This window comes from Peromyscus leucopus, chromosome 12 (assembly GCF_004664715.2).
Source record: "Peromyscus leucopus breed LL Stock chromosome 12, UCI_PerLeu_2.1, whole genome shotgun sequence".
NCBI classification, from domain to species: domain Eukaryota; kingdom Metazoa; phylum Chordata; class Mammalia; order Rodentia; family Cricetidae; genus Peromyscus; species Peromyscus leucopus.
In genome coordinates, this window is record NC_051073.1 from 50,673,916 (window position 1) to 50,695,052 (window position 21,137).

General features: G+C 43.9%; 1 protein-coding gene across 3 annotated transcripts in view; it reads right to left on the reverse strand.

Moving 5' to 3' along the window:
• Slc9c1 (solute carrier family 9 member C1) overlaps positions 1-21,137 on the reverse strand; it is an 88,760-nt gene that overhangs the window by 2,575 nt on the left and 65,048 nt on the right. For all 3 annotated transcript variants that reach the window (XM_028872137.2, XM_037209738.1, XM_037209737.1), the window contains 5 exons: positions 8,683-8,814; positions 8,376-8,561; positions 5,370-5,496; positions 2,141-2,196; positions 1,353-1,418 (listed from right to left, as the gene is read on the reverse strand). In XM_028872137.2, the coding sequence (XP_028727970.1) occupies positions 1,353-1,418; positions 2,141-2,196; positions 5,370-5,496; positions 8,376-8,561; positions 8,683-8,814 (567 nt within the window). The remainder of the gene's footprint in view (positions 1-1,352; positions 1,419-2,140; positions 2,197-5,369; positions 5,497-8,375; positions 8,562-8,682; positions 8,815-21,137) is intronic.

Here is a 21,137-nt window from a genome sequence, read left to right on the forward strand (position 1 = left end):
CAAGATAAGGAAGCTGAGAGAGCCCACCTCAACAGCATGTGAGAAACACACAGAGAGAAAACAGGCAGTGTAACGAAGCTAGAAAACTGCAGCGCCCTGTTCCAGTAACGCACTTTCTCCAGCAAGGTTCCATGTCCTAAAGGTTCCATAACCTCTCAAACAGCACCAAAAGAGGGGACCATGTATGCACATACATGAGCCTATGGGGACATATCTCATCCAAACTGTAACAGTGTGCTTACGGGAAATTATCTTGTTTACATTATTTGATGTGGGATGTTTCATCTTAATAAATTTCAAAGCTTTTTAGCAAGGTATAATTGTTAGCTTTGTCATCTTGACACAACCTAGAATAGCCAGAGAAGAGAGTCTCAACAAGGGATTGTCTACACTGGGTGTCTTGTGGGCCTGTCTATGTGGCACAGCCTCAATTGAGCACTTGGTGAGAAGGGCTCAGCCTAGTGTGGGAGGTTCCATTCCTTTGGCATGGGGTCCAAAGCTATTCAGGAGTAGAGAAATTGAGCTGAGCACAGGCAAATGAGTGCAAATGCATTTATTTCTTCCTGCTCCTAAGTGTGGGTGTGATGTGTGCCTTTACTGCCCCATAAAGCTGGATTATAATATAAAATTATAAGACGAGTACGTTCCTTTCTTCCCTAAGTTGCGTTTTTGTCAGGGTAATCTATCACAACAACAGAAAGGGAACTAGAACACAGGGGTTGGCTGGAGAGCGGAGGGCTGGTGTGGGATCTGATGTCGGGCAGAGGAGCCAGGACGGGGAATCTTGCAATGGTCACTGCATGCTCCGCCCCACAGGACCAAAACAGAGGTGTCTTGATGTTGTGCCAGAGCTTTGAGGGGTCATCTCGCCCCACCAAGGAAAGCCGTATTCTGGCAGTGGTAGTGGCGGGGAATGAACAAGAGAGTAGGCCCCAAGCATAGCCAACATCGGACACTTGGGAAGAAAAACATCTATTGGACAACAGCCTGATGGTTCTCTCTACATGATCGATCTACTGGCTAGTGTTCCTGTCTTGTTCAGCTCTCACCTTCTCAATGCTGTTGCTTAGAGAAGAAAGGAAAGAAAAGGAAAGAAAAGAAAGTCACACAGTAGCTCCCTATCTCTACTTCTCAAGGGCTAGAATTACAAGTGTGTCATATTTTTTTTTTAATTGATAGACAAGCAGCATTCTTTAAAACAAGTACAAGAAGAATACTAGCTTCCCTGGCTCCCTCTCCATCCCCCAAATATACCATGAGGCTGATTCACATCAGCTTGGCTAGCTAACCATGTAGCTAATGAGTACACTCTAGAATTTACCTTCAAATTTCACCTTAACTGGCTTCCTTACCTTTTTTTTCTTTAATTGAAGCTTCCTTTTCTTATTCTGGGCCTCGGGAGGCTGGCTTGGGGATTTCTGGGAAAGTTTAGTTTAGTTCAGGACAGAAGAGATTAGAATATTTAGTACTGTACACTGTATTCATCAAAAACTGTGATGACTTTGGGGCAGTGGTTCTCAACCTTGCTAATGCTGCGACCCTTTAATACAGTTCTTCATGTTATGTTGACCCCGCTCCCCAACCACATGATTATCTTCACTGCTACTTCATACTGTAATTTTGCTGCTGTTATGAATTGTAATGTAAATATCTGCACTTTTTTGATGGTCTTAGGTGACTCCTGTGAAAGGATCAGTTGACCCCTGGAGGGGTCATAACACCCCCCCCCCAGTTGAGAACCACTGCTCTGGGGGCAAACTGCTTTTAGACTGGAAAGTCCTAGAATGCTTTGCAGAGGTAGCTGTGGCAGCCTTTGGACCTGGCCAAATTCAGCCCACGACAAAGGGAAGGGGCTCAGACTGCAGTCAAGGCCATCCTCGCTGATGCTTGCATGCCAACAGCACTCAAGACAAACACTCTCCATCTCTTGAATGTGTTAGCCATTTGTGTAACAGTTCCATGAGAGTATGCTAACAGTGCCTATGATGCACTGGGCAAAGAGAAACTTTTCATACCCAAATCTCGAAAATGACTAGTAGGTAAAGTCCCCTGGGATAAGAGAAAAACATTGGTACTTTCCATAAACTGCAGACTCCCTTTTTATCTTTAATAAAACATGAAAAAACAGCTCCCACTTTACCTCCTTCTTAGCATTCTTCTCATCTTCAGAGCCTTCATTCAGTGTTTCAAGTGATTCTGCTCAGAAGGAAGACAGTGTTACTTCATCACTGGGGCTAGTTACACTTTTAAGTAGGTCAACTCTCAAACTAGATCACATTTAAATTGCAGATGCCTGGGGTCTGTGGTCTGACATGCCAGTGGGGTGAAAGGCCACTTTTCAAAGCATGTCTAACAGGCTTTAGTTGTAAAGACATGGAACAAGGGCCCAGGACAATTGAAAGACTGGGAGAAAACATCTATTACTTTACTATCCTTGCTATATTACATATTATTATATAATAAAACAGTTATATTAATATGTATTGGGAGTGCCCCTCTAAGCAACAACCTACATGAAAGCAAAAAGCAGTCAATGCTTTCTTTTGGAGCTTTTAGTTAGCAGAAAGTGCAGGCAAACCAACAGGAAAACAGAAACAAGGATTTGGTGGACTTGAAACGATCACTGAGAGAGAGAGAGAGAGAGAGAGAGAGAGAGAGAGAGAGAGAGAGAGAGAGAGAGAGAGAGAGAAAGAAAGAAAGAGGGAGGGAGGAAGAGAGAGAGAGGGAGGGAAGTAGGGAGAGGGAGGGAGAGAGAGAGAGGGAGGGGAGGAGGGAGAGGGAGGGAGGGACACACAAACACACACACACACACACACACACACACACACACACACACACACAGAGAGAGAGAGACAGAGAGACAGACAGAGGTTGAGAAGATAAGGTGCAGTAAGTCCATGAATGGAGAGATAGGGAGTTGGTTTGAAGGTCCCATGCATAAGGGAGAGTATGTGAAAATGCCCAAGAATTAGAGATGACTAGGTCTTTTGTTTCAGGGAACCACGGGTCATTTGGTATATCTAAGGTTTCAAGATTAAGGAGAAGAGATGGCAGCTGCAGAGAGAGCAGATGATAACAGTCCCAGGACCTTAATCCACCGGGACCTGATCTTCTGTCAGCACGAACCCATGAGATGACAGGACTTTATGTCCACAAAAATGCAAAGATTTGGGGGCTGGAAGGATGGCTTAGCAATGAAAAGAACCGGAGTTTGGTCCCCAGCACCCATGCTGAGCTGTTCACAAAGGTCTACAACTCCAGCTCCCCTGAGATCTTACATGTTTGCCTACCTCGGGCACTGACACCCACATACACATACCCACACACAGGCACGCACATCTATGCTTAATTAAAATTTATTGAAAAGTTTTGAGAGTGTATATCATTATAACATATAACATACTTAGAATTAACAACCTAGTATTGGTAGTTTCACTTGACATACAACACAGGTCTTTTTCACTTTGTAACTTGGATGATATTTATTGTTTTAATGATTATGTAATTTTCAATCTTGCTGATTAAATTGTTAATTAAATAGTAATTTATTATACAGTTTTATTGATCCTAATTCTCCTTCAAGTGTTTGCAACATTGAGCATTCTTTCTTTTTCCTCCTCCTTACTCTCTCTCACCCCGGCCCCCCCATAGGTCTCTAGGTGCTGAGATTATAGCCATTTGCCACCAGGCCTGGCTTAATATTTCATTCTCATTGTATATTTCTTCTGTGAGTTGTCCTTTGACAATTTCCTTTATTCCCTGATCTATGAATTCTTTATACCATTATCATAATTTCTTGATTAGTAATATTGCTGCCAATAGTCAGTATTCTAAAGTTACTTTCTATATTTCTAAATTTAGAACATAATTTATCCTTTAATCAAATGATGTATTGTTATTTATTTAATTACGTAGTTATTAATTCATTAAAATATATCATAAACAAAACTGGCAATTCTTGTTGATGAATTACTACTAGTATTTCTTTCTTTCTTTGTTTTTTTGTTTTTTTTTTTTTTTTTGAGACAGGGTTTCTCTGTGTAGCTTTGCGCCTTTCCCAGAACTCACTTGGTAGCCCAGGCTGGCCTGGAACTCACAGAGATCCGCCTGGCTCTGCCTCCCGAGTGCTGGGATTAAAGGCGTGCACCACCACCGCCCAGCAGTAGTGTTTCTTTTAGACAGCACCTTTGTTACATAGCTCATATTGGTGATGAAACTGTAAATCTCCTACATCATTCAATTGATGAGAAAGTGTAGTTCCTACAGAATCCAATTTGCTGTGGTTTAGTTTTTATCATGTGAAATTTGTTTAAAGAATAGGCTTTCTACAACACTATCCAGTAATTCATGTGTCTGCTATTCAGAATGTAAATCATATTTTGCTGTTATTGATAGATATAACATTTTTTGGGGGAAGGGTTAGCCACTCTGTCCATCACTTTTTATATTATTTTGATAATTATTCAGGCATATACTTATAGATAAAACACTAATGTTTCTAAGTGTAACTCTGATATTGGATCTTGGATATTGGGATGTTTGATTTTGACTTCCAGCACAAGGTGGTTTGATAAAGAACACCTGGGGGGCGGTTAATAAAGAACACTCTGGGTGTGTCTGCAAAAACATTTCCAGAGATGACTCGGTCTCTAGGGTTGTAAGCATTCAAGACCAAGAAACAGGACCTTCTGGCTTCCTTCACCAGTAGTCAGTTGTAGTAGCTATAGGCTCCTTCACACATTGCCTCGGTCCAAGCCCAGAAGACAACAAAGCTGTGCTTTTTATGCAATTTCGCCTTCTCTGTCTCGTAACTTACATTTTGCTTGGGTGTTTTGAACTCCTGGGCAAGGAGAGTAAAAGAAGTTGGAATGTGGAGGGAGGGGACAGGGGTTTGCAGGAGAGATGTGAAGTTGCAGGTACTTAAGGGTACTGACCAATGCTAACGTCTGTTTCCTGTTTCTTTCCCTTGCCTGGGGGTGTGGGGTACCAAGGTGAATCTAGGTGTGTGGAGTATATTGTCCTGGCTGTTTTAGGTTTCTCTTTCATTCTTAGATGCCATAAAGTAAAAGAAATGTCTTCTTTGCCTCAGGCTCCTGGTTCCATGATGTTATAGGTCCCTGTCCTTCCCCCCATACAAACCTATGGCAACAAGGAAGGTAAGGAACAGGCAGAATCCATGAGCCAAAATAGAGTTCTCCTCCTGTGAGTTTATTTCAGGCTTTCATTATAGTGACGGGAAATTTCACATGTCAAATATGGCACATGAAAGAAGCCCACAGTACTCTAGATAGAATATTCCCAAATGCAGGCATCACTTTTTATGAAAAGTAAGTTAAGTTCTTATAATTATGCTCAAACATCTAGCTCACCTTTAAAGTCTGGTTTCATTGAAGTTCTCTGAGGTGGTATATACTTTTTTACATTCCATCTGAATTTTCGTACAGCAATTGAAGTTTGAATAATCATTACTTTGGTGAACTCTTCTATGCCTTGTATCTGAAAGTTAACGGAATATACGTTACTTTCTGAATGTGTGTTACGCAGTTACATGCTACCCTGGCAAGCTGGTATTCTAGGTCCTCAGCCTCCTGCCTGCGGGATGACCAATATTAGATACTATGCCTTGTTCCGAACACCCGCTCTTCTTTGATGCATCTGGGCATATTATTTCAGATAGACTTTATGATAACAGCACTAATACAGTGTGCCTTATTTCAATAGATGAAGACTAAGCCATACTAAATATGCTGCTGCTTATTCTAACAGAGCACTTGAGACACATTGTCTTTACTAACCATCAGAAATTGGCAGGTTTTGCCTGTTATATGAGTAATGACTTGTGGGCCACTATTGATGACATATCTTTAGGATGAAGTACTGCTCAAAGTCATTCTTAAGGATGTTTGGATACAGATTAAATCTGGTAAGTACTGTTGAAGATTATCATTCACAATAATTGTTTTTAAGCACCATTTAGTATCTACTCCATTTTTGAGATGTTAGGAGCCGGTAGGGCCATTTGCATTTTGAGTGACAGCTGACAGTCCCTACCTTACGTCTTGTAGTCTTGAGTTTAGAGCTGTCACACACACAGCTTCTGCTCTAGTAACTCCTGTGATCCCTCAGAGAAAACTCCACTCTGGCTGCATGGACGACTGCCACCATGGCTGCTGTTCAACCATGGCTTCAACTCCTGCTTAAAGAGGCCTCACTCTGATCAACCACCTCTCCAGGCAACTTGCGTCAGCTTTACAACATCCCACTCCCGGCAAAACAAGCCTTTGTCAACTTGAGGTGACTGACCATGTTCATCCTGCAGCTATTCTCACAGAGGTCAGGAGAGGGAGCCCTCCCCAGGGCCTCTGGACAAAACTTGTAATTGGTCATAAAAGAGATGTGATTGGTGTATGTGAGAGGGCTGTGATTGGTGGGACCGGAAGCTGTGCACACAGGACTGTGATTCGTATACTCCAAGGGTGCCCTATCCCCTTCTACCTATCTAAACAAGCTATCTTCCTGTCTCTTCAAGTCAGCCTGGAAGGTTTCTCTCCTGTATATTCTCCCTTAGCATTGGAACACCGCGTGCAAACACTCTCCCCTACTTGTGGTCTTATTACAGAGACATCCATCAGAGATAGCTGAGAAAAGAGTAGACAGGACCCGGAGGGCAGGGGCAGGAGCAGCACGTAAGAGGCCACTGAAGAATCACAGAGAACAGCGAAGGTAGAAACCATACAAATTTAAGGCGGGGATGGGTGACTGACGTTGAAAATGCTGTGAAGAGCCAAAGGCAGAAACTGAAAGGATAGAAGACAGCAGGCTGTGGTTGCTAGGAGACCAAGGATTATGGAGCTAAGAGTCCTGACATGCAGGTCTCACTACAGTAAGCCCCCCAGCTTTGAATGCTTGGAGCTATAAAGCCCCTGGCTCTCAGGGCATAGACCTGCAAATCTCTGGGTCTGAAAGCCCATCTGTCAATAGCTACAACTCAGTGCTGTCAGTCCTAGGGGAGCTGCTACATGAGAATCCATGATTTACACCCAGGTGGCAGAAATATTCACAGGCTGTATTTTGACAAGATGGAATTGACTCAGTAGGTGAAAGGAATAAGCTGTATCAAGATCACAGTGAACGGGAAGAAAATAGGAGTTAGGAAATCAAACAAGAAAAAATGCAATCATAAAGTTACTAGCACCACAACGTTCAACGAATGTCAGCAAGCTGAGAGTATTTTTGTGTCTATCAGCTTTCCATTTGGGAGAAACTCATCCAAAATAAAACAAGCTTTCTCGAAATTAGTGATAATAATATCGCCCATAGCCAGGATGCTTGTTAAGGAATTTCAGTTAGCAATGTGCTCTCGCTAGAGTGACAAATTCATCTGACCCAACCTTCAATAATGGCCTGAAGATGCAGACTAGCAGGTCTTTGCAGGTGGTTTTCAGCTCTTGTCAATCAAGGAAGCTGATAAAACAGTTTGAATGAGTTCTTGTGTGATCCTCACCCTCTAAATCTCACAGGGATTGCACACTTCTCTGGTGATTGGAACACAGTAAAAATTGCCTGGCAGCTTGCTTCTTATCCCTGTCTCAAGTCTATCCTGGAAGTACATCCATCCCAGCTGTTAGCTATGACTAGACATCAGTCCCTGTTCATTTTCATGAGGTTGACATCTTGTGGGTAGTTTCAGTTGTCTTGCTCACTTTGGCATTCTAACACCATTTCTGTTGTATTGCAGCTGCTTAAAAATGAATTTGAATGTATCTGTGGCTACTGGAATTGATGTCTCGGTTCCTCTACCTAATTCACTTTCTGTGGTTTTATTTTGTATGTCCCCAATTCCTTGTAGTGTGTGCCTCTTGTACTCTCTACCATGTACAAATGCACACCCACACACTCACAAAGTTTCTCTTGGATTTTGCATATGGCTCAGGTTCTCCTTTTGAAGTTGTAACAGTTTAAATGGAAAGTGGTCATTTTTATATACTCTTTCTGAGCCAGAGGAAAACATCTGCCACTCTATTTAGTGGGGTTTGTCAGAACCTTCTAGAATACTGTTGATACAGTCATTCTGAAATGTATGAATGAAACTAGTGGGTCCTCTTTTCCTATGTGCTACTGCACTAAAATGTAACTGTGAACAAAGTTCTATACCTTGCTGTGTTTCATTGGCAGTGGATTGAAAAAGCTTGCATCTAGGCCACTGAGTGCAAAACAGTCAACAAACACTGTATATGTGAGTATACATGGATGTGGATGAGTATAAGATTGTGGGATGGAGGGAGGAAAGAAGGAGATGGGAAGGTGGAAAGCCTGACTGTTGTGACAATTTTTCTTGTATTAATTCATCGTTGGGAGAAAGACTTATTTCCTACCTGGTAGCATGTCCCAGGAATTAGGAAAGGTGCCTTATAAATTTTTCGCAACTGGCAGTCTTCCACAGATCCATGGATTAGGACAACATGGGTTACAGTCTCATCGTAGATGTCAGTTTTAGTGGTCTTGGGTACATCCCTTAAGAAGACGTTGCAAAGTTTCAGCTGCATCTTGTAGTTCCAGTCCTTAAGGAGAAGCACAACTTCATTTGCTGTTATTTGCTCACAGTCAATTTCCACCAACATTTCTGTGGAGGTTTGCTGGGGAACAGGGGTAGGTAGGAAGAATTCAGAAAGGCTCTCTTACCTCAAAAGATAAGTGTTCCCGGATCTTTTGGGCAGTAATGCCAAGTCCAATTTTTTGCCACATTTTTTGTTTCATGATAGGGTATTTATTCTCAAAAGCTTCATACAAGTGATGGATGGGAATGAAATATGTCTGAAAAAAGGAGGATAGAAAGTAAACAATCTGTGCATACCCAAGACTGAAGTCTCCATACAGTGACAGTCCAGCTAAGAATTAAGATGCATGTTACAGTCCAGAAATATCATAAAACATTTATTGGCTCATACTTGTAATCTTGCCATTGCCACAATTCTAGAAAGCCTCATGAACCAACAAGGACTATTCAGTTTGTTTTTTCTTTAAAACTGTGTGCTGTGGATATCATTCTGTATAAATAAAACACTGATTGGCCAGTGGCCAGGCAGGAAGAATAGGAGGGATAAGGAGAGAGGAGAATGCTGGGAAGTGGAAGGCTGAGTGGGGGAGACACTGCCAGCCGCCACCATGACAAGCAGCATGTGAAGATGCTGGTAAATGAGATACATGGCAAGGTACAGATTAATAGAAGTGGGCTGAATATAAGAGTAAGAGTTAGACAATGATAGGCCTGAGCTAACGGCCAAGTAGTTTAAATAATATAAGCGTCTGTGTGTTTATTTTATACGTGCAGGGGCTTGGTGGGACCTGGAGAGAAGCTCTCCAGCTACAACTGTGTGTCTCTCTGGGTGTCATCTGATGTTTACACATCATGGAATTATATCAACCTAAATACCAGTCGTCACCTTACATATTTAATTTTATTTTTATTTTATTTATTTTTTTTTAAATTTTGGCTAATTTTTTATTTGATTTTTAAAGTTTTTTTTCTCCTTTCCTGGAGCTGAGGACTGAACCCAGGGCCTTGCACTTGCTAGGCAAGCACTCTACCACTGAGCTAAATTCCCAACCCCTAATTTTATTCTTTTCATCAGCGAATAATAGCAATGTCTGCTAATGAGACACAAATTAAGCTAATTAACATAGTTCCACCTTATCAACTTACCATGTCATCATGCCAAGGACATTGCAAATCTGTTCTTTTAACCATTTCGACTCATACATTGTTATTCCTGTGTTCACCATGTAGTGCTACAGAACACTAAAATACATTCTTCTAGTAAACTGAAGCGTGTCCTTGACGACCACCTCCCCTTCCCCTTGCCATCCACTTCTGGTGACCACCCCTCTGTGCTCGCTAAGACAAGCCTGCTGCTTTACATTCTACACAGAAGTAAAAAACATGACCTGGTTTCTATCTGTCCCTGATTTGTAATATTTGCAGCTTTCTTCAAGATCATTCATGCTGCTGCAGGAATGGAATGGAATCTCATTCATTAAAATGCTTCATTACTTTAATTAATTTACTTAATTACTCCATAATTTAGTTACTTTTTAATTTACTCCATAAATTAGCTAATTTACACACATGCGATGGCACACCTGTGAAAATCAGGGCACAACCTGCAGTAGAGTCTCTCTTCCACCAAGGGGGTTCCAGTGGAACTCGGGTCCTCGGCCTTGGTGGCAGGTGCCTGCACCATTTGATCCACCTCTCTGGCCCATCATTCTTTTCCGAGGCTGAATAACATTTCACAGTACATATGTTTTCCTAAACTGTGTATCAGATGCTGGGCTCTCAGGTTGTTTTTACTTCCTGACGTGTACGTAACGCTGCAATTAACATGGGGAGTAGGTGTTTCTCTGCAGCGTCCTGATTCCTTTTCCTGTAGACTTTTTATATTAATTTTCCCACTCCATGCACATAGGCTGTCTTCCCACCCTTTGGTGTCCTCCATGCCTTTCATCAGTATTTTGTTCTTATTGTAAAGATCCTTCCTTTCTCTGGGCAAACATATTCCCTGGTAGCTATTATAAGTGTGATTGCTTTGTTGGCTTCTATTTCAGATGATTCGCTATTAACATGGAGTAACATTACTTATTTTTGTATGAATTTGTTTGCTAGTTCTATCATTTTCAGGTGGTCTTGTGGTATATTCTCTGCAAAAGACCATTGCACCTTCAGTGACAGTTTGATTTTGTCCTTTCCAATTTGGATACCTTGTATTTATTTCTTCCTCTTGCCTGATTTTTCTGCCTCAGACTCCAGAATTCTATTGAATGAAAGTGATGAAAATGTCACCCTTGCCTCACTGAGACAGCAGACAGAGACCTTTCAGCTTTCTCCTTTCAGTATGATGTTAACTTTGCACTATATATATGGAGATATATATATAATACATATATATATATGTAATCTGTACAAACATGATTTATGTTTGCTTATTATCCTTATATTCCTAATTCTTCAGACTGTTTATCATGAACTGATAAGGAATTTTATAAAATGTTTATTTGTGATGGATCTTGTGAGTTTGACTTTTGCTCTATTGATGTGGTACTGTATCACCTTTATTGACTTGTAAATCTTTAATCATATTTGCATACTTGAGATCTATCGTATTTCAATGTAGTGAATGATCTCTTTGATATGTGTCTTTGGGCTGCTAGCATCATTCTGTGTATTTTTTTCTAGGTTTCTCATGAATATTGATTTGTGGCGTTTTTATTTTATTTCCTATCTGTCTAGTTTCACTATTCAGATGATCCTGGCTTCAGGAGTTTAGAAGAATCCCTCCTCTTGGTTCCCTTAATGCTTTCTTCAGTAAATCTTATTGTTAAGCTTTCTCAGTTGGCTTTCTTACTTTTTGTAAAGGTAGCACTGTAGGTGCTGAAAGAGATGTTTCCATAATTGTGGAAATCACCGGAGGGTTTCCTTGACACCAACCCGGCAGATGCTGCTGTAGAGCTTTCTTTTCTTTTCATTTTTCTTTCCTTTTTCTGCTCACAGCCTCCCTCTCCCGTCTCTCCTTTTCTGACAGGGGCTCCCTAGGTAGCCCAGGCTGGCCTCTAACTCACAATCCTCCTGCTTCGGCTCCCATTTGGCCATTTTCCTTATGTTTCTATTGTGCTGATATTTCCTATCGCTTCTCTATAAGAGCATTTTCTCTTTGTGTGTGTTTTCCTTCCGTTCATCAAACCCATTTGTACTCATCCCTTTAGTGCTTTGACTGCACGATTCATCCTCTGGGCAGTCTTAATGTTCTGTCTATGAAATGGGTCACATACTCTTATTTTTTGTGCTATCAATAACAGTTTAATGTTTCTTTGTGTGCATAGACATAATAATATTCTAATTTAAAAACATCATGAGTACCGATGATACACTGTAGAGATTATCAATTACTCTCTAGTCCTCTGAAAATTGCTGAGATTTTTTGTAGGAATATGTTTACTATATGGTCACTGAGAGTCACTGCAGACTGGTTTTTATAATTGGGCTAATTAGTTGAAAGCCTCAGGCATGCTCTAAAAGAGTGCAAGTTGGAGGTAAGTTAACATCAAAACTGTCTCCACCATGAATCCTGTCAGGGCTCATCTCAGCACTGACACAGCAGATCTAGAGAAGACAGGGTTCATCTCAGCACTGACACAGTGGATCTAGAGAAGACAGAATTCATCTCAGTAGTGACACAGTGGATCTAGAGAAGAGAGGGCTCATCTCAGCAGTGACACAGTGGATCTAGAGAAGACAGGGCTCAGCTCAGCAGTGACACAGTAGATCTAGAGAAGACAGAGCTCATCTCAGCACTGACACAGTGGATCTAGAGAAGACAGAATTCATCTCAGCAGTGACACAGTGGATCTAGAGAAGACAGGGCTCATCTCAGCAGTGACACAGTGGATCTAGAGAAGACAGGGCTCATTTCAGCAGTGACACAGTGGATCTAGAGAAGACAGGACTCAGCAGGGACACAGTGGATCTAGAGAAGACAGAGCTTATCTCAGCAGTGACACAGTGGATCTTGAGAAGACAGGACTCAGCACTGACACAGTGGATCTAGAGAAGACAGGACTCATCTCAGCAGTGACACAGTGGATCTAGAGAAGACAGGGCTCATCTCAGCACTGACACAGTGGATCTAGAGAAGACAGGACTCATCTCAGCAGTGACACAGTGGATCTAGAGAAGATAGGGCTCATCTCAGCACTGACACAGTGGATCTAAAGAAGACAGGGCTCATCTCAGCAGTGACACAGTGGATCTAGAGAAGACAGGGCTCATCTCAGCAATGACAAAGTAGATCTAGAAAAGACAGAGCTCATCTCAGCACTGACACAGTAGATCTAGAGAAGACAGGACACATCTCAGCAGTGACACAGTGGATCTAGAGAAGACAGGACTCATCTCAGCAGTGACACAGTGGATCTAGAGAAGACAGAGTTCATCTCAGCACTGACACAGTGGATCTAGAGAATACAGGGCTCATCTCAGCACTGACACAGTGGATCTAGAGAATACAGGGCTCATCTCAGCACTGGCACAGTGGATCTAGAGAATACAGGGCTCATCTCAGCACTGGCACAGTGGATCTAGAGAAGACAGAGCTTATCTCAGCACTGAAACAGGGGATCTAGAGAAGACAGGACTCATCTCAGCAGTGACACAGTGCATCTAGAGAAGACAGGACTCATCTCAGCACTGACACAGTGGATCTAGAGAAGACAGAGTTCATCTCAGCAGTGACACAGTGGATCTAGAATAGACAGAGTTTATCTCAGCACTGAAACAGTGGATCTAGAGAAGACAGGGCTCATCTCAGCAGTGACACAGTGGATCTAGAGAAGGCAGGACTCAGCACTGACACAGTGGATCTACAGAAGACAGGGCTCATCTCAGCACTGACACAGTGGATCTAGAGAAGATAGGACTCAGCACTGACACAGTGGATCTAGAGAAGACAGGGCTCATCTCAGCAGTGACACAGTGGATCTAGAGAAGACAGAGCTCATCTCAGCAGTGACACAGTGGATCTAGAGAAGACAGAGCTCATCTCAGCAGTGACACAGTGGATCTAAAGAAGACAGGACTAATCTCAGCAGTGACACAGTGGATCTAGAGAAGACAGGACTCAGCAGTGACACAGTGGATCTAGAGAAGACAGAGCTTATCTCAGCAGTGACACAGTGGATCTAGAGAAGACAGGACTCAGCACTGACACAGTGGATCTAGAGAAGACAGGGTTCATCTCAGCAGTGACACAGTGGATCTAGAGAGGACAGAGCTCATCTCAGCAGTGACACAGAGGATCTAGAGAAGACAGGGCTCATCTCAGCAGTGACACAGTGCATCTAGAGAAGACAGGGCTCATCTCAGCACTGACACAGTGGATCTAGAGAAGACAGAGTTCATCTCAGCAGTGACACAGTGGATCTAGAGAAGACAGGAATCATCTCAGCACTGACACAGTGGATCTAGAGAAGACAGGAATCATCTCAGCAGTGACACAGTGGATCTAGAGAAGACAGGGCTCATCTCAGCAGTGACACAGTGGATCTAGAGAAGACAGGGTTCATCTCAGCAGTGACACAGTGGATCTAGAGAAGACAGAGCTCATCTCAGTGCTGACACAGTGGATCTAGAGAAGACACAGCTCATCTCAGCACTGACACAGTAGATCTAGAGAAGACAGGGCTCATCTCAGCAGTGACACAGTGGATCTAGAGAAGACAGGGCTCATCTCAGCAATGACAAAGTAGATCTAGAAAAGACAGAGCTCATCTCAGCACTGACACAGTAGATCTAGAGAAGACAGGACACATCTCAGCAGTGACACAGTGGATCTAGAGAAGACAGGACTCATCTCAGCAGTGACACAGTGGATCTAGAGAAGACAGAGTTCATCTCAGCACTGACACAGTGGATCTAGAGAATACAGGGCTCATCTCAGCACTGGCACAGTGGATCTAGAGAAGACAGAGCTTATCTCAGCACTGAAACAGGGGATCTAGAGAAGACAGGACTCATCTCAGCAGTGACACAGTGCATCTAGAGAAGACAGGACTCATCTCAACACTGACACAGTGGATCTAGAGAAGACAGAGTTCATCTCAGCAGTGACACAGTGGATCTAGAATAGACAGAGTTTATCTCAGCACTGAAACAGTGGATCTAGAGAAGACAGAGTTCATCTCAGCACTGACACAGTGCATCTAGAGAAGACAGGACTCATCTCAGCACTGACACAGTGGATCTAGAGAAGACAGAGTTCATCTCAGCAGTGACACAGTGGATCTAGAATAGACAGAGTTTATCTCAGCACTGAAACAGTGGATCTAGAGAAGACAGGGCTCATCTCAGCAGTGACACAGTGGATCTAGAGAAGGCAGGACTCAGCACTGACACAGTGGATCTACAGAAGACAGGGCTCATCTCAGCACTGACACAGTGGATCTAGAGAAGATAGGACTCATCTCAGCACTGACACAGTGGATCTAGAGAAGACAGAGTTCATCTCAGCACTGACAGAGTGGATCTAGAGAAGACAGGGCTGATCTCAGCACTGACACAGTAGATCTAGAGAAGGCAGGACTCAGCACTGACACAGTGGATCTAGAGAAGACAGGGCTCATCTCAGCAGTGACACAGTGGATCTAGAGAAGACAGAGCTCATCTCAGCAGTGACACAGTGGATCTAGAGAAGACAGAGCTCATCTCAGCAGTGACACAGTGGATCTAAAGAAGACAGGACTAATCTCAGCAGTGACACAGTGGATCTAGAGAAGACAGGACTCAGCAGTGACACAGTGGATCTAGAGAAGACAGAGCTTATCTCAGCAGTGACACAGTGGATCTAGAGAAGACAGGACTCAGCACTGACACAGTGGATCTAGAGAAGACAGGGTTCATCTCAGCAGTGACACAGTGGATCTAGAGAGGACAGAGCTCATCTCAGCAGTGACACAGAGGATCTAGAGAAGACAGGGCTCATCTCAGCAGTGACACAGTGCATCTAGAGAAGACAGGGCTCATCTCAGCACTGACACAGTGGATCTAGAGAAGACAGAGTTCATCTCAGCAGTGACACAGTGGATCTAGAGAAGACAGGAATCATCTCAGCACTGACACAGTGGATCTAGAGAAGACAGGAATCATCTCAGCAGTGACACAGTGGATCTAGAGAAGACAGGGCTCATCTCAGCAGTGACACAGTGGATCTAGAGAAGACAGGGTTCATCTCAGCAGTGACACAGTGGATCTAGAGAAGACAGGGCTCATCTCAACACTGACACAGTGGATCTAGAGAAGACAGAGCTCATCTCAGCAGTGACACAGTGGATCTAGAGAAGACAGGAATCATCTCAGCAGTGACACAGTGGATCTAGAGAAGACAGGGCTCATCTCAGCAGTGACACAGTGGATCTAGAGAAGACAGGCTCATCTCAGCAGTGACACAGTGGATCTAGAGAAGACAGGGTTCATCTCAGCAGTGACACAGTGGATCTAGAGAAGACAGAGCTCATCTCAGTGCTGACACAGTGGATCTAGAGAAGACACAGCTCATCTCAGCACTGACACAGTAGATCTAGAGAAGACAGGGCTCATCTCAGCAGTGACACAGTGCATCTAGAGAAGACAGAGCTTATCTCAGCAGTGACACAGTGGATCTAGAGAAGACAGGGCTCATCTCAGCACTGACACAGTAGATCTAGAGAAGGCATGACTCAGCACTGACACAGTGGATCTAGAGAAGACAGAGCTCATCTCAGCAGTGACACAGTGGATCTAGAGAAGACAGGACTCAGCAGTGACACAGTGGATCTAGAGAAGACAGAGCTTATCTCAGCAGTGACACAGTGGATCTAGAGAAGACAGGACTCAGCACTGACACAGTGGATCTAGAGAAGACAGGACTCATCTCAGCAGTGACGCAGTGGATCTAGAGAAGAAAGGGATCATCTCAGCACTGACACAGTGCATCGAGAGAAGACAGGGCTCATGTCAGCACTGACACAGTGCATCTAGAGAAGACAGGGCTCATCTCAGCAACGACAAAGTGGATCTAGAAAAGACAGTGCTCATCTCAGCACTGACACAGCAGATCTAGAGAAGACAGGACTCATCTCAGCACTGACACAGTGGATCTAGAATAGACAGAGTTTATCTCAGCACTGAAACAGTGGATCTAGAGAAGACAGGGCTCATCTCAGCAGTGACACAGTGGATCTAGAGAAGGCAGGACTCAGCACTGACACAGTGGATCTACAGAAGACAGGGCTCATCTCAGCACTGACACAGTGGATCTAGAGAAGAGAGGGCTCAGCACTGACACAGTGGATCTAGAGAAGACAGAGCTCATCTCAGCACTGACACCGTGGATCTACAGAAGACAGAGTTCATCTCAGCAGTGACACAGTGGATCTAGAGAAGACAGGGCTCATCTCAGCACTGACACAGTGGATCTAGAGAAGACAGGGCTCATCTCAGCAGTGACACAGTGGATCTAGAGAAGACAGAGCTCATCTCAGCAGTGACACAGTGGATCTAGAGAAGACAGAGCTCATCTCAGCAGTGACACAGTGGATCTAAAGAAGACAGGACTAATCTCAGCAGTGACACAGTGGATCTAGAGAAGACAGGACTCAGCAGTGACACAGTGGATCTAGAGAAGACAGAGCTTATCTCAGCAGTGACACAGTGGATCTAGAGAAGACAGGACTCAGCACTGACACAGTGGATCTAGAGAAGACAGGGTTCATCTCAGCAGTGACACAGTGGATCTAGAGAGGACAGAGCTCATCTCAGCAGTGACACAGAGGATCTAGAGAAGACAGGGCTCATCTCAGCAGTGACACAGTGCATCTAGAGAAGACAGGAATCATCTCAGCAGTGACACAGTGGATCTAGAGAAGACAGGGCTCATCTCAGCACTGACACAGTGGATCTAGAGAAGACAGAGTTCATCTCAGCAGTGACACAGTGGATCTAGAGAAGACAGGACTCATCTCAGCACTGACACAGTGGATCTAGAGAAGACAGAGTTCATCTCAGCAGTGACACAGTGGATCTAGAGAAGACAGGAATCATCTCAGCACTGACACAGTGGATCTAGAGAAGACAGGAATCATCTCAGCAGTGACACAGTGGATCTAGAGAAGACAGGGCTCATCTCAGCAGTGACACAGTGGATCTAGAGAAGACAGGGTTCATCTCAGCAGTGACACAGTGGATCTAGAGAAGACAGAGCTCATCTCAGTGCTGACACAGTGGATCTAGAGAAGACACAGCTCATCTCAGCACTGACACAGTAGATCTAGAGAAGACAGGGCTCATCTCAGCAGTGACACAGTGCATCTAGAGAAGACAGAGCTTATCTCAGCAGTGACACAGTGGATCTAGAGAAGACAGGGCTCATCTCAGCACTGACACAGTAGATCTAGAGAAGGCATGACTCAGCACTGACACAGTGGATCTAGAGAAGACAGAGCTCATCTCAGCAGTGACACAGTGGATCTAGAGAAGACAGGACTCAGCAGTGACACAGTGGATCTAGAGAAGACAGAGCTTATCTCAGCAGTGACACAGTGGATCTAGAGAAGACAGGACTCAGCACTGACACAGTGGATCTAGAGAAGACAGGACTCATCTCAGCAGTGACGCAGTGGATCTAGAGAAGAAAGGGATCATCTCAGCACTGACACAGTGCATCGAGAGAAGACAGGGCTCATGTCAGCACTGACACAGTGCATCTAGAGAAGACAGGGCTCATCTCAGCAACGACAAAGTGGATCTAGAAAAGACAGTGCTCATCTCAGCACTGACACAGCAGATCTAGAGAAGACAGGACTCATCTCAGCACTGACACAGTGGATCTAGAGAAGAGAGGGCTCATCTCAGCACTGACACAGTGGATCTAGAGAAGGCAGGACTCAGCACTGACACAGTGGATCTAGGGAAGACAGAGCTCATCTCAGCAGTGACACAGTGGATCTAGAGAAGACAGGGCTCATCTCAGCACTGACACAGTGGATCTAGAGAAGACAGGGTTCATCTCAGCAGTGACACAGTGGATCTAGGGAAGACAGGGCTCATCTCAGCAGTGACACAGTGGATCTAAAGAAGACAGAGTTCATCTCAGCAGTGACACTGGATCTAGAGAAGACAGGACTCAGCAGTGACACAGTGGATCTAGAGAAGACAGGACTCAGTACTGACACAGTGGATCTAGAGAAGACAGGACTCAGTACTGACACAGTGGATCTAGAGAAGAGAGGGCTCATCTCAGCACTGACACAGTGGATCTAGAGAAGGCAGGACTCAGCACTGACACAGTGGATCTAGAGAAGACAGAGCTCATCTCAGCAGTGACACAGTGGATCTAGAGAAGACAGGGCTCATCTCAGCAGTGACACAGTAGATCTAGAGAAGACAGGGCTCATCTCATCAGTGACACAGTGCATCTAGAGAAGACAGAGCTCATCTCAGCAGTGACACAGTGGATCTAGAGAAGACAGGGCTCATCTCAGCAGTGACACAGTGGATCTAGAGAAGACAGGGCTCATCTCAGCACTGACACAGTGGATCTAGAGAAGACAGGACTCAGCACTGACACAGTGCATCTAGAGAAGACAGAGCTCATCTCAGCACTGACACAGTGGATCTAGAGAAGACAGGGTTCATCTCAGCAGTGACACAGTGGATCTAGGGAAGACAGGAATCATCTCAGCACTGACACAGTGGATCTAGAGAAGACAGAGCTCATCTCAGCAGTGACACAGTGGATCTAGAGAAGACAGGGCTCATCTCAGCAGTGACACAGAGGATCTAGAGAAGACAGGGCTCATCTCAACACTGACACATTGGATCCAGAGAAGACAGGACTCATCTCAGCAGTGACACAGTGGATCTAGAGAAGACAGGACTCATCTCAACACTGACACAGTGGATCTAGAGAAGACAGGAATCATCTCAGCACTGACACAGTGGATCTAGAGAAGACAGGGCTCATCTCAGCACTGACACAGTGGATCTAGAGAAGACAGAGCTCATCTCAGCACTGACACAGTGGATCTAGAGAAGACAGGGTTCATCTCAGCACTGACACAGTGGATCTAGAGAAGACAGGGCTCATCTCAGCAGTGATAGTAGACATGGAGAAGACAGGGCTCATCTCAGCATTTATAGGGCAGATCTAGATAAGGCTACTTTATGTCTTGTCTTTACTTCCATGATCTATTATTTCTGGTTCTTCTTTTGGATACTCATCATTTAAAATAGTTTCTCCTTTTTGACAACTGAGCCTTAAGTCCTTAATCCATGGCAGTATTTGTTATGTACTTTTGTTATTTTTGTTGAGACAAGTTCTTGCTTTGCAGCTCTGGCTGGCCTAGAACTTGTTATGTAGAGCAGGCTAGCCTTGAACTTGTGGTGATTCTTGCCATTTGCTGGGAATACAGGTGTATGCTACTGCAACTGGTGGCATTTCTTTACCACTATGATCTTGAAGTCATTCTTAATAATCCGGTAAGTATGAATTTTGCCTTGGCCTGTTGGATGTGCAGTACATCTTTCAGCTGAGGATGTGTGGAGAACCTCCATCAGAGTCCACCCATGGGACAACTGCTGTGTGCTGGACTAGAATCATCCATTGTACTGAATACAACTGCACAGTTCTCAAAGTCCCTGTCTTGCTGCATGGTGACTGGAGAACACTGTGAGGCAGAGACATGGGGTAAGTTAAAGGGCTTCTGTGTTGCTGTGATAAAACACTCTGGCAAAAAGTATCTGGAGTAAGGATTTCTTTGGATTCCCATTCCATGTTGCAGTTCATCATTTTAGGTAAGTTAGGCAGGAACTCCAGCAGCTGGTCACATCCCACCCATGGTCAAGAGCAGAGAGAGAGAGGAAATGCAGCTAGCTCTGTCTTCCCTTTTAATGTTTATGGCTTAGAGAACAGGGCCACTGACAATGGGCCACGTTTTCTCCATTGATTAAAAATTCAGACAGTCTGCTACAGACACACTCACATGTCAGCCTGATCTGCGTCATTTCTCACTAAGGCTCCTCCCAGGTGATTCTAGACTGTGTCAAATTGACAGTTTAAATTAACTAGCTTTTTTTTTTTTTTTTTTTAAGCTTAACTTCACAGGGCTTTCATCCTTGTCTTGATCCCTCCCTGTTTACCATGATGGAAAACATTGCTCCGTGCATCTTGTGAGGTTTTGTGCTTGGTTTTGGTGGGTGTACTATGTATTCAGTGGCTTCATAATTGCCTGCCAGTGTTTTCACCCAAATCCTAGTTACCCAGAATGTCACATATATGCATTTTACTATGTCATTACCTAAAGATGTTTTTTTAAAGTGTGGCAGATGTGATCATCCTGCTAAAACAAACAAACAAACAAACTAAGAGGCCCATTTAAATAGGTCTAGGAGGTTGTGAGAAACCAGGTAGCCGTATAAAATCCACACCTGAATCACTGAATGAGAAGGATAATTTGTATGAATGTGAACGTACAGATGCGAGCTCGCACATGCATAAGCACCGGGTAGCTCACAGTTAAGTCCGCTGTGACTGTTAGCTAGACTCTCCGTAACT